At 50.1% G+C, this 13,389-nt stretch overlaps 1 protein-coding gene across 2 annotated transcripts in view; it reads left to right on the forward strand.

The window, feature by feature from the left end:
- The window catches only part of MED12 (mediator complex subunit 12), a gene marked incomplete at both ends in the record, with an annotated part of 31,030 nt that overhangs the window by 12,490 nt on the left and 5,151 nt on the right, over window positions 1-13,389 (forward strand). Inside the window, 17 exons of one of the 2 annotated variants that reach the window (XM_080718427.1) lie at window positions 182-283; window positions 692-805; window positions 1,057-1,232; window positions 1,410-1,589; window positions 3,818-3,889; window positions 4,347-4,480; window positions 4,648-4,809; window positions 5,506-5,617; window positions 5,752-5,841; window positions 6,936-7,045; window positions 7,270-7,405; window positions 9,181-9,342; window positions 11,280-11,654; window positions 11,864-12,014; window positions 12,123-12,328; window positions 12,726-12,803; window positions 12,896-13,113. In XM_080718427.1, the coding sequence (XP_080574553.1) occupies window positions 182-283; window positions 692-805; window positions 1,057-1,232; window positions 1,410-1,589; window positions 3,818-3,889; window positions 4,347-4,480; window positions 4,648-4,809; window positions 5,506-5,617; window positions 5,752-5,841; window positions 6,936-7,045; window positions 7,270-7,405; window positions 9,181-9,342; window positions 11,280-11,654; window positions 11,864-12,014; window positions 12,123-12,328; window positions 12,726-12,803; window positions 12,896-13,113 (2,578 nt within the window). The remainder of the gene's footprint in view (window positions 1-181; window positions 284-691; window positions 806-1,056; window positions 1,233-1,409; window positions 1,590-3,817; window positions 3,890-4,346; window positions 4,481-4,647; window positions 4,810-5,505; window positions 5,618-5,751; window positions 5,842-6,935; window positions 7,046-7,269; window positions 7,406-9,180; window positions 9,343-11,279; window positions 11,655-11,863; window positions 12,015-12,122; window positions 12,329-12,725; window positions 12,804-12,895; window positions 13,114-13,389) is intronic. The other variant, XM_080718428.1, reaches the window with a different exon arrangement.

Below are 13,389 nucleotides of genomic sequence, written 5' to 3' on the forward strand. Positions count from 1 at the left end.
ATCCCTGCCCCGATGACTTTCCATTGTTTTTTCCCCTTTAACAACTGATTAACAGATCTCTGCTCTAACTTTCAAGTACTACTTTGCTTTTTCTCCTCTTACCTCCCCCCCTATTTCCCCCTCCTGTCCCCACCCCCATTTCCGCATCATCCTTTCCCAATCTGCTTTGTCTTCCTTTTAGCTTGTAGTGAACAGGACTCGGAACCGGGGGCCCGACTTACCTGCCGCATCCTCCTCCACCTCTTCAAGACACCACAACTCAATCCTTGCCAGTCTGATGGCAGTAAGTGACCCTGATTAGAGCCAGGAAGCAGTAGGAACTATAGTGCTGCACGCCTATAATCCCAATACTTGGGAAGCTGAGGCAGGGGGATCCCAGGTTTGCCCTCTGCAACTTAGTAAGACCCTGCTTCCAAATTAAAAATAGAGGTAAAATGCCCCTGTGTTCAATCCCCAGCATCACAAATAAATACGTTAATAAATAAATTAATTAAAAGAACTAAGGATATAAAGTTCAGAAGTAGAATGCCCCTGTGTTTAATCCCCAGGACAGAGAGAGAGAGAGAGAGAGAGAGAGAGAGAGAGAGAGAGAGAGAGAGAGAGAGACAGACAGGAAGAGGAGAGAGAAGATAAGTGTTTTCCCCCACCACATGGTCTCTACACACATTTCCCCTGACTTCTGCCTCCCCAGACAAGCCTACTGTGGGAATCCGCTCCTCCTGTGACCGCCACCTGCTGGCTGCCTCCCAGAACCGCATCGTGGATGGAGCTGTGTTTGCTGTTCTCAAGGCTGTGTTTGTACTTGGTATGGGGGTAGGAAGGGAGTGGTGCCAGAAGTGTGTATAGGGTAGAGTGCCAGCTAAACTACAGAGGACAGTCTTTGTCCCTCCCAAAGGTGGTCTCTCTGACCTTTGGGGAGGAGAAGAGGAAGCAAAGTGTCTTTCTGCCCCATAGGATAACATTTGGGGAGTTTCTGTCTCTGTGAGCCTGGGGTGGGTGTCCACACACTGTTCTGATGTTACCGTGCCCTCCCTATCTCCCACCCATGAACCACAGGGGATGCGGAACTGAAGGGTTCAGGCTTTACGGTAACAGGAGGAACAGAAGAACTTCCAGAAGAGGAGGGAGGGGGTGGCAATGGCGGTCGGAGGCAGGGTGGCCGCAGCATCTCTGTGGAGACAGCCAGTCTGGATGTCTATGCCAAGTACGTGCTGCGCAGCATCTGCCAACAGGTCAGTCTCACCTTCCTCCCCTGCTTCCTAAATGCCTCTGTATAATATAGTCCTGTTTCCAGCTCCCGAACGCACCCCTCCCTACTGGACATCAGGTCCCTTACCTACCGGGCACATCCCCCTTATTCCTGACCCCTCACTGGCTGCCCCCAGTGCCCTGATTGTCAGCTTCCTCAGGAATGGGTAGGAGAGCGTTGCCTTAAGTCGCTGTGCGAGGACAGCAATGACCTCCAGGACCCAGTGTTGAGTAGCGCCCAGGCCCAGCGCCTTATGCAGCTCATCTGCTACCCACATCGACTGCTGGACAATGAGGATGGGGAAAACCCCCAGAGGCAGCGCATCAAGCGTATTCTCCAGGTGGGCCAAGGCAGTGGGGGACTTGGAGGAAACCATAGGGCCTGACCTGGGAAGAAACGGTAGGAACAGAGGAAAAGAGAGGGAGTTCAGTAGACAGGATAAGAAAGGGGGTGAGAGAAACAGCTCCAGTATGGGTTTATGAGTGAATCCGTTACAGTCCAGACTCAGAGTGAGACTGTGAGGTGAGTGAACAGCTGTTTGGTGCATATAGCTCATCAGTGGGAGGCCTGGTCTTTGGTTTTATGTATTTGACACTTTGGTTGTGACTCAGTAATGGTACAGTGTCAGCAATGACTTATTGAGCATGTGCTTATGTACAGGTACTGAGCCAGGCACTATGCAGATAACTTCTCACTTAATCTTAGCAAGCCTATAAAGGAGGTATGAAAATCTTTGTTTGGCCAGTGAGGAATCTAAGGCTTGAAGAGATTAAGTAACTTCGTCAGGGTCACAGGCCAGTAAGTTTAGTCAGTATGTGAGCCTAGGTATGTATTCCTGTTCCCTTTCCAGTGATTTCAACATTCAGGTGACAGCCAGGCATGTTGGTCCATGCTTGTAATCCCAGTACTTGGGAAGCTGAGACAGGAGGATCACAGGTTCAGGGCCAGCCTTGCAACATAGTGAGGCCCTCAGCAGTTTAGTGAAGCCCTGTTTCAAAATAAAAAAATAAAGATAGGAAGATAGGGTTGGGGGTGTAGCTCGGGGCTAGAATGTCCCTGGAGTTAATCCTCAGTGCCAAAGTAAAATAAAATGTAGTAAAAGGGCCGGGGGTATAGCTCAGAGGCAGAGTAACCCTTGGTTCAATCCCCAGTACCAAAAAAACAAAAAACAAAAAGACATTTAACATTTATGCACATAGTGGCGCATGCCTGTTATCCCAGTACTTGAGAGGCTGATACAGAAAGATTGCAGGGTCAAGGACAGCCTCAGCAATGTACGGAGCTCAACAACCTAGTGAGACCCTGTTTCGAAACAACTATCTCAGAGGCAGAATGCCCTTGGGTTCAATCATCAGCACCACATACACGTACAAAAAAAAAAAAAGCCAGGTGGCTGGGGTATAGAAAAATAAGGCCACGGAGAAAAAGTGAAGTAATGAGAGGAGGTAGTGTGGAAAGGAGATTAGCTAACAGTGGCATTCCAGTCTATAGGACTTTGAGAATTGTCCTGTAAAGGTCCTGGCAGGGATTTTGAGCAGGTGGTCTAAGATAGAGGCAAGCTTCAACTTTAAATTCAAGGATTGAAAGGTTAAGCATTAAGCAGAACTTTCTGATACTAAGGGAGGTTAAAACTCTGCAGTAGGCGTCTAGGGAAAGACATGAAATCTTTCCTGAGCCACATTTAAAATAGGCCAGAATTGGGCTTGGTGGGCTACATCTGTAACCCTAATACCTGGGAGGCTGAGACAGGAGAATCAGGTTTGAGGCCAGCCCTAGCAATTATTGAGGCCCTGTTTCAAAATAAAAACTAGGCCGACCGCGGTGGTGCACATCTGTAATCCCAGTACTTGTAAGGCTGCAACAGGAGTACTGCAGATTCAAGGCCAGCCTCGGCAATTTAGCAGTCTCTCAACAACTTAGCAAGACCCCCTTTTTGTGGTACTGGGGATGGAACCCAGGGGCTTTCTACCTCGGGGCTATACTCCCAGACCTATTTTATATTTTGTTTGGAAACAGGGTCTCACTAAGTTGCTGAGAGCCTCACTCAGTAGCTGAGGCTGGCTTCGAACCTGCGTGATCTTCCTGTCTCAGCCTCCCCAGTACTGGGATTACAAGCGTGCACTACCACACGCGGCCGCAAACCCCATTTCAAAAATAAAAGGGTTAGACCTGTCACTAGGAGGTGGAATTCCCCCTGGATTCAGTCCCTACTACCAAAATAAATAGGCTAGATTTTTAACCATTTGGGATTATTCAAATATCTCTTGAGTCCAGGAGTTTAAGACCAGCCTGGGCAGCATTTCAAGGCCCTGCCTCAAAATGAAATAAAAACCTGGGGAGAACAGGGATGATCATGGGAGACTCCCATGTTGTTTGCGGTCTCCAAGTATTAAACCTGTACTCCTAAAGGTGGTACAGGCCTGTATGTGGTCTTTCCTGAAGAGAAGGGCATAGAGGTCCCTTTTAGATCCCTGGGAATCTGTGATTTGAGGTTATGGAAGATAAGGATTGTGGGTTGCTGGGGTTGACATGATGATGACTAGCTTGGGTGCCCGGCGTTTATCACAGAATTTGGACCAGTGGACCATGCGCCAGTCCTCCTTGGAGCTGCAGCTCATGATCAAGCAGACCCCTAACAATGTGAGTTGTGCCCGATACTACTTTCCCACGTCCACTTCTAGCACCCCCTGTCAGGGAGGTGAGCCGCCGCAAAAGAAGCTAGGCCCTACCCTCAAGCTCTTGAACTGAGAGAGATAAGAGGCGATGGGAAAATGGCAGACGTGTGGCGCGTCTGATAAGAGAAGTGGGTTGGGAGTATTGGAGCTCTGAGCTGCAGGGACGTTTGGCAGCAGTGGCAGTGAAACCTGTTTCTGTAGCCACAGATGCAAGTAAAGAGGTAGCAAAGGAGAAGATGATGGGAGACTGGAGGAATCCAGAGGCGCTGGAGGGCCCAACACCCAACAGGGTTGTGTCCCTATCTTCCCAACAACCCCCACAGATGTCCTCCTTCCCCTTCATTTCCCATCTCGCCTACTTTCCGGCTTCCTTTGCCCAGAGTTGCCAATTTTATCACTCCGGTGCCTTTTACCCTCCACAGGAGATGAACTCCCTCTTGGAGAACATCGCCAAGGCCACAATCGAGGTTTTCCAACAGTCAGCAGAGACAGGGTCAGCTTCTGGAAGCACTGCGAACAACATGCCCAGCAGCAGCAAGACCAAGCCCGTGCTCAGGTTGGGTAGAAACGCAGCAGGGCTTGTCCCCTCAAAGGTTTCTCTCCTGGTAGCATGAATAATGCCTGCCACTCAGAGATGCCGCCCGTGGACAGGGAACAGAGAGGATGGATCGTTCAACTTAGCCCAGCTCCCCTGTAACCCTCTGTCTTCTGTTTGTCCTCCAGCTCTCTAGAGCGCTCTGGTGTATGGCTGGTGGCCCCCCTCATTGCCAAATTGCCCACCTCAGTCCAAGGGCATGTATTAAAGGCTGCTGGGGAGGAATTGGAGAAGGGGCAGCACCTGGGCTCCTCTTCCCGCAAAGAACGTGATCGACAAAAGCAGAAGAGGTAAAGGGGAGCGGGTGTGGGGGCACACACCTGCAATCCCAGTACTTGGGGGGGCTGAAACAGGAAGAACACAGATTCAAAGCCAGTGTGGGAACTTAGTGAGGCCATGTTTCAAAATAAAAAATAATGCCGGGCGTGGTGGCTCATGCTTGTAATCCCCGAGCTTGGGAGACTGAGACAGGAGGATCGCACAGGTTCGAAGCCAGCCTCAGCTACTTAGTGAGACTCTCAGCAACTTAGTGGGACCCTGTTTCCAAGTATAAAATAGGTCTGGGTGTATAGCCCGGAGGTAGAAAGCCCCTGGGTTCCACCCCCAGTACCACCAAAATAAATAAATAAAAATAAAAAATAAAATAGGGCGGGGGGTGTAGCTTGAAGATAAGACTCTCCTCCCTGGGTCAATCCCCAGTATCACAGAAAAAGAGGTAAAATAGAAGGCGGTCAAGATTGAGGGGTAGAAAGGAGAAGGAAGACCCGGGGAAGAATCAAAATGGAGGCTGAAGAATGAGCATCAACATCACAGGGAAGTGGCAGATTGGGGGCAAGGGTGGCATGGCTGAGCAAGAAGCAAGGTCTGGAGAGGACAAAGTGTGGGATATAGAGGAATGAGGCTAAACGTTGCCTGATCCCCACCCAGCCCATGGTCTGTCCTGTCCTCTCCTCTCTTTTTCTCTTTGCTATCCTTTTTGTCTCTAGCATGTCCCTGTTGAGCCAGCAGCCCTTCTTATCTCTGGTGCTGACATGTCTGAAAGGGCAAGATGAACAACGGGAGGGACTCCTTACCTCCCTCTACAACCAGGTGAACCAGGTACAGGTGTCTGGGCCACAGAGTGGGCAGAGAGCAGGGAAGGATGCACCCAAGAGACCTTTGTATACTCGGAACCATCATTATTTTTTGATAAACACATGGGGCACATTGGAATTAAACTTGTTTTATCCTAGATTGTGAAAAATTGGCGAGATGACCAGTACTTAGATGATTGCAAACCAAAGCAGCTAATGCATGAGGCTCTCAAACTGCGGCTCAACCTGGTGAGGGGGGAGCTGGGGAGAAGAAGGAAGGGGGTGGGACTGGAAATGCAGGGAAAAGCCCCAGCCCAGCCAGTCACGGTGGTGCGCACTTGTAGTCTCAACATTTGGGAGGCTTGAGTCCACGAGTTTGAGACCAGCCTGGACAGCATAGCGAGACTCTGCCTCAAAATGAAATAAAAACCTGGGGGGGAACAAGGACGACAACGGGAGACTTCAAGTTCTTTGGGTTTTCCAATCGTTAACTCTCTTCTCCTAAAGGATGCAGGGTCTATACATGGTTAAAGGGACTGTGTCTCTCTGGGGCCAGGGGCCAATAGGCTACATACCCCACATCCTTGCAGGTACTTTGCCTCAGTAGCCTAGATTCTGGCTGGACCCTAGAAATACTAAAAACCCATTGGACAATGTCGAAAGGAGTCCTGGCATTTAGTCTGACTCCCACCATTTTATCAAGAATTCAGTCAGCCAGGCGTGGTGGCTTTCGGGAGGTTGAGACAGGAGGATCACGGTTCATAGACAGCCTCAGCTACTTAGTGAGGCCCTTTGCAACTCAGTGAGACCCTGTTTCAAAAGAAAGTATAAAAAATAGGCCTGGGGGTGTAGCTTGGAGGTCAAATGCCCCTGGGTTCCATCCCCAGACCCACACAAAAAAAGAGAGAACAAAACAAAACAAAAAAGAATTCAGTCCCTGGCCTGAGATCATGTATGAGATTATGTACAAATCATTCGTACAAATAAACGGAACCTGACCACAGGGGTCCCAGCTTCTACCCAAAACTTCTAACTACTAAACTCTCCTTAAATCCGGATTGTCAGCCGGGTGTGGTGGCACACGCTAATAATCCCAGTACTTAGGAGGCTGAGACAGGAGGATCAATCCCAGGTTTGTGGCCAGCCTCAGCTACTTAGTGAGATCGTCCTCAACTTAGTGAGACCCTGCCTCAAAATAAAGACTAAATAATAGGGCTGGGGGTATAGCTCAGAGGTAGAATGCCCCTGGGTTCAATCCCCAGTACCACAAAAAAATTTTTAAAAAAAACCAACTCTGGTTGTCGCCTCTGAGCCATCTGACTGACAGTTTGTGGCCCTGGCAGGTGGGCGGCATGTTTGACACGGTGCAGCGCAGCACCCAGCAGACCACAGAGTGGGCCATGCTCCTCCTGGAAATCATCATCAGCGGCACTGTTGACATGCAGTCCAACAAGTGAGTCTCCTCGTCGCTCCCTGTACTTCCAGACCCCGGAGGAGCCTCCTACCTCCTGCCAGCTGCACCAGCCACTTCCATCGGCGTGGCTGACGCGGTGGCTCTGCACCTGTCGACAGTCTGTGCCCTTGGATAACACCTTGCACACCTCTCCCTATGTGTGTCCTCACTGAGCCATTTTTCTTTCTTTTTTTTGTCGGTTTTATCCTGGCTTCCCGTCACAGTGAGCTCTTTACTACTGTGTTGGACATGCTGAGCGTGCTTATCAATGGAACCCTGGCTGCAGACATGTCTAGCATCTCTCAAGGCAGCATGGAAGAGAACAAGCGTGCATACATGAACCTGGTGAAGAAGCTGCGGGTGAGGAGGGAATGCACAGGCAAGGGGTGGGGTGGCGGGACCTTGGCCCTGACTTTGCGCTCGCTGCCCAGCCTCAGATTCTGTGTTCTGGCCAGAACCCTCTACCCTTCCTTGTTTGGCTTCCATTTTTTTTTAATTGTTGTTCATGCAATGAGAATGTACTGAGTGTCTTTTGTATGTGTATGGTACTGAGGATTGAACTCCGGCATTCTACCTCCCAAGCTACACCCCCAGCCCTATATTTTTATATTTTGAAACAGGGTCTCGCTAAGTTGCAGAGGGCCTCACTAAATAGCCAAGGTTGACCATCAGCTTGCGATCCTCCTGTCTCAGCCTCGCATGTGCCACCGTACCCGGCTCTGAATGTCTTCTTTATGCCACGGTCTGGATGAATCTGAGATTTCCCATCCCTCTTTTTTCTTCTTCTTCTTTTTCTTTTTTTGCAGTACTAAAGATGGAACTCAGGGGCATTCTGCCTCTGAGCTACACCCCTAGCCCTATTATTATTATTATTATTATTATTATTATTATTATTATTATTTGATGGTACTGGGGATGAAACCCAGGGGCCTTCTACCTCTGGGCTACACTCCCAGACCTATTTTTTTATTTTGTTTGGAAACAGGGTCTCACTAAGTAACTGAGGCTGGCTTCGAACCTGCGCGGTCCTCCTGTCTCAGCCTCCAAAGTACTGGGATTACAAGTGTGCGCCACCACACCTGGCTCTTTATCATTATTTTTCTTAATTTTGTAGGTCTCACTAAGTTATGGAGGGCCTCACTGAGTTACCGAAGGTGGCCGTGAACCTGTGACCTTCCTGTCTCAGCCTCCCAAGCATTAGAATTACAGGTGTATGCCACCACACCTTGCTCATCCCTCTTTTTCCATTTATCTGGTTCTGGGGATTGAATCCTGGGACGTTCTAGCTCAGAGTATACTCCCAACCCTTTTTTTGTTAACTTTTTTCTCTTTGACACTGAGGGTTGAACGCAGAAACATTCTACCTCTGAGCTATACTCCAAGCTCTATTTTTTTATTCACAAATTAGATACTTTTATTTTGTTTTTTGTGTATGTGTACTTTTGTTGGTGCACGATAATCTCACATCATAATGTAATTCATGTTGACACTGACATACATGCACACGCTTTGGTGGCCCCCTTCCCATTTTTAAAAATTTTTTTGCCGGGCGTGGTGGCGCACACTTGTAATCCCCGCGCTTGGGAGGCAGAGACAGGAGGATCGCGCAGGTTCGAAGCTAGCCGCGCGCGCTGGCTTATGAGACCCTGTTTCCAAATAAAAAAGTATAAAAAATAGGTCTGGGAGTGTAGCCCGGAGGTAGAAGGGCTTCCAGGAACCCCAGTACCACCAAAAAAAAAAAAAAAAATTTTATTTTTTATTTTTTTACTTTTGGTGGTACTGGTGTTCCTGGAAGCCCTTCTACCTCCGGGCTACACTCCCAGACCGTTTATATATTATTATTATTATTTATTTGGAGACAGGGTCTCTTAAGCCCGCGAGGCTGACTACGAACCTGTGCGATCCTCCTGTCTCTGCTTCCCAAGCGCGGAGATTACAAGCGTGCGCCACCATGCCTGACTTATTCTTTATTTTGAAACAGGGTTCCATTGAAGTTGCCGAAGCTGGCCTCGAACCTCAGATCATCCTGTCTCAGCCTCCCAAGTACTGGAATCACAGGTGTGCACCACCATGTTTGGCTCTCTTCTTTGTTTTCTGTGCCTCTGACCTCTTGCCCCATCTTTCTGTGCCCACAGAAAGAGTTGGGGGAACACCAGTCAGACAGTCTGGAAAAGGTTTACCAGTTGCTGCCACTTCCCAAGCAGACTCGAGATGTCATCACGTGTGAGCCCCAGGGCTCCCTTATCGACACCAAGGGCAACAAGATCGCTGGCTTTGATTCCATCTTCAAGAAGGAGGCATGTTCCACTGCCTTGCACGCTCTCTGGCTCTTTGCCCCCTTGGGCAGTAGCCTTCCCTGCACTTAACCTCAGAGCCCTAGCAATGCTCACCAGGTCCAGGAATCCACCAGCTCTGCCTGCAAAGCCGTCTCGGGATTTTCAGGGAATCACTTAGCTTTCCTTCCATTTCACCTCCCCTCTTTGGAATCCTACCCGCTTTCCTTGGTCTCTTCCGCCACCATCAGCCACCTTTTCACCTATCACCCCTTCTGCAGCATCCCGCCCCCTTCCCTTGGCCCCGCCTGCCTCTCTGGCCCCACCCATCTGTCTGGTGATAGCCCTGTATCTTTTCTCCCTGCCTTTCAGCCACCCACCCAGCTCTGCAGCTTTCTCTCTTCCCTCTGTCACTTGCAGAATTTGTTGAGTAACCATGAGCCTGTGTATAGTGGACAGTGAGAGGGGAAAAGGGTGCCCGGTTGAAAACCCAAAGTATGACCCGGGCCTGTAGACGTTCTCGTCATGTCTCTTCATCGCTCTCACTTTTTGTCTCTGCCTGACTCTCTTTGCCTCTGTCTCTCTCCCCCTGCCTGTTGGTCTCTCCTCTATTTTGGTCTCTGCCTCTGTCTTTCTCTATCTGTCTTTAGTGCCTGTCTGTATCTGTCCGTCTCCCTCTTTCTGCTTTCCTGTCTCTGTCTTCCTCGGAATGTCCATCTCTGCCTGCCTTTCTCTCTCTCCTCACCCTCTTCTCTGTCTCCTGCTCTGTTTCTGCTTCTCCCATGCCCTCTGCCTTCTCTGTTGCATGCCTGCTCTTCTGGCTGCTGCGTTCCCCGTCCCACCTTCCCCGCTCCCCCAGTACTCTCTCCCCTCCTGACACCCTCTTCCACACGTGTGTGTCCCTGTGTGCCCATGGCTGACTTCCCTCCTCTCACCATCTCTCCTATAACATCTGACTATAACATCTCCTATAACCATCTGACTCTAACAGTTTTCATTTGTTTCTGTACAGACGTGTTCTACCTCTGAGCAACATCCCCAGCCCTTTTTAGTTATATATTTTATTTTGAAACCGGGTCTATCTAGATTGCAGAGAGTCTTGCTCCATTACTGAGGCTGGTTTCCAAGCTGCAATCCTTCTGTCTCAGCCTTCCAAGTACTGCGATTCCGAGGCCCCTTTTTCCTTTTTGTGTGTGTAGTACTAGGAATTGAACTCAGGGCACTCTACCATTGAACTACATTCCCAGCCCTTTTTACTATATTTATTTGTTTGTTTGTTTACTTATTTATTTGTGTGGTACTGGGGATGAAAACCAGAGGCATTCTACCTCTGAGCTACACCCCCAGCCCTATTTTTATTCTTTATTTTGAAACAGGGTCTCACTGAGTTACAAAGGGGCTCACTAAGTAGCTGAGGCTGTCCGCAAACTGTGATCCTCCTGTCTCAGCCTCCCAAGTGCTGGGATTACAAGCGTGCACCACTCCACACAGCCTTTTACTTTTTATTTGTGGACAGTTTCTCGCTAAGTTGCCCAGGCTGGCCTCCAACTTTGAATCCTCCTGCCTTAGCCTACCAAGTAGTTGGGGTTACTGGTATATACCACTGTACCCAGCTTTTTCCTTTAAAAAAAAAAAAAACATTCCAGCCGGGCGTGGTGGCGCACGCTTGTAATCCCAGCATTCGGGAGGCTGAGACCTGGAGGATCACGGTTCGCGGCCAGCCTCAGCTACTTAGTGAGGCCCTGTGCAACTCAGTGAGACCGGTTTCAAAATAAAGAATAAAAAATAGGGCAGGGGGTGTAGCTCGGAGGTCAAAGGCCCCTGGGTTTCATCGCAAAAAAAAAAAAAAAAAAAAACCTTTCCAGCAGATTATTTTACCCATTTCCCCATTTCTACAAATTCTCAAGGTCTTTCTTTTGTTTTCTCTAGTCATAACAGCTATCTCTTATTTTCTGGAGCAGGGTCTACAGGTTTCCACCAAACAGAAGATCTCGCCCTGGGATCTTTTCGAGGGGTTGAAGCCATCGGCACCACTCTCCTGGGGCTGGTTTGGAACCGTGCAGGTGGACAGGCGGGTCGCCCGGGGCGAGGAACAGCAGCGTTTGCTGCTCTACCACACCCACCTGAGGCCCCGGCCCCGTGCCTATTACCTGGAGCCACTGCCGCTACCACCAGAAGATGAGGAGCCACCGGCCCCCACCCTGCTAGAGCCCGAGAAAAAGGCTCCTGAGCCCCCCAAAACTGACAAACCAGGGGCTGCTCCGCCCAGTACTGAGGAACGCAAGAAGAAGTCCACCAAGGGCAAGAAACGTAGCCAGCCAGCCACCAAGACCGAGGCCAGTGCTACCCCCATCGTGCGTCTCCCCCGGCCCCTTTGTGACTTTGCACATCAGAGACAGTTTCTGGTTTCTAGGAGATAATGGGGAGTGGGTGCCATTAGGAACGTAATTTAAATATTAACCATGTCAACACAGTTCCTCTTCATCCCATCCCCCCACCCCCACGCTGCTATGGCCACTCACCTTTCTCCTCTGCCCCCCTACAGGACTATGGCATGGGCCCGGGTCGGAGTGGCCCCTATGCTGTGACAGTGCCTCCAGACCTCCTGCACCATGCCAACCCTGGCTCCATAGCCCACCTGAGCTACAGGCAGGGCTCCCTAGGCCTGTACACCCAGAACCAACCACTGCCTGCAGGTGAGGACCAGACAAAGCTCTACCACTCCTCTGGGGCCCTGGGGATGACCAGGGTTCTGAGCTGGAGGGATGAGGAACCCAGCTAGGCCAGTCTGCTCTCCTTCCCAGGTGGCCCTCGTGTGGACCCATACCGCCCTATGCGGTTACCAGTACAGAAGCTGCCAACCCGACCAACGTACCCTGGAGTGCTTCCCACAACCATGACCGGTGTCATGGGCCTAGAACCTTCGTCTTATAAGACTTCTGTGTACCGGCAACAGCAACCTGCAGTGCCCCAGGGACAGCGCCTTCGCCAACAGCTCCAGGCAAAGATAGTGAGAGGGGCAGCCGGGAGGGCTGCCAGGGAGAGGGGGTTTTGTGGGTCACAGGACTGAGGAGACACTTGGGGTCTTCACAAGGATGCACAGAGCTGGGGGAGGTACAAGAGAGAGGACATGGCGAGCCATGCACAGTGATGCACTCCTGTAATCCCAGTACTTGGGAGGCTAAGACAGGAGGGTCACAGGTTCAAGGCCAGCCTTAGCAATTTTGCAAGGCTCTTAGCAACTTAGTGAGACTCTGTTTCAAAATATAAAAAAATAAAATAGGCATGGGGTATAGCTTATAGGTAGAACACCCCTGGGTTCAATTCCCCTCACACCACAAAAATATAATAGAGGACATTGCAGAAAGTATTTCCTGTGTTCAAGATTCTCTCCTCTGTCCCTTTAGCAGAGTCAGGGGATATTGGGACAGTCATCTGTCCATCAGATGACGCCCAGCTCTTCCTATGGCTTGCAGACTTCCCAGGTAAGGGTCTGGAACTGTGAGCCTTGGGGAGAGGGAGGTAAGCTGCCAGGTACATTCTTGGCCCTGACTCCCCATCTCCTCCTTCTCTCTAGGGCTATACTCCTTATGTTTCTCATGTGGGACTGCAGCAACACACAGGCCCCGCAGGTACCATGGTGCCCCCCAGCTACTCCAGCCAGCCTTATCAGAGCACCCACCCTTCTACCAATCCTACTCTTGTAGATCCTACACGCCACCTGCAGCAGAGGCCCAGTGGCTATGTGCACCAGCAGGCCCCAACCTATGGACACGGACTGCCCTCCTCTCAAAGGTACCCACAGTTGTATTGTGCTGGGAGGAGATACCGGGGTCTGAGGGAGACCTGATTTGGAGCAACCTGTGCCTGAAGGTGACAGGACTGTCCTGAACCTTTGGAAATGTCAGGAACACTTACCTGCACATTGAGCCCTAATCACAAAAGACTGAATCTGGAAGGGGCCCTGGAGACTAGTAGTCTCACATCTATTTCCCCAGTATTTCTTTGAAGACCAGAGAGGAAAAATCATTTGACTATGATAAGAAAAGATCTGGGGTTTGTAGACAGAGT

This window comes from Muscardinus avellanarius, assembly GCF_963383645.1.
Source record: "Muscardinus avellanarius genome assembly, chromosome: X".
NCBI lineage: Eukaryota > Metazoa > Chordata > Mammalia > Rodentia > Gliridae > Muscardinus > Muscardinus avellanarius.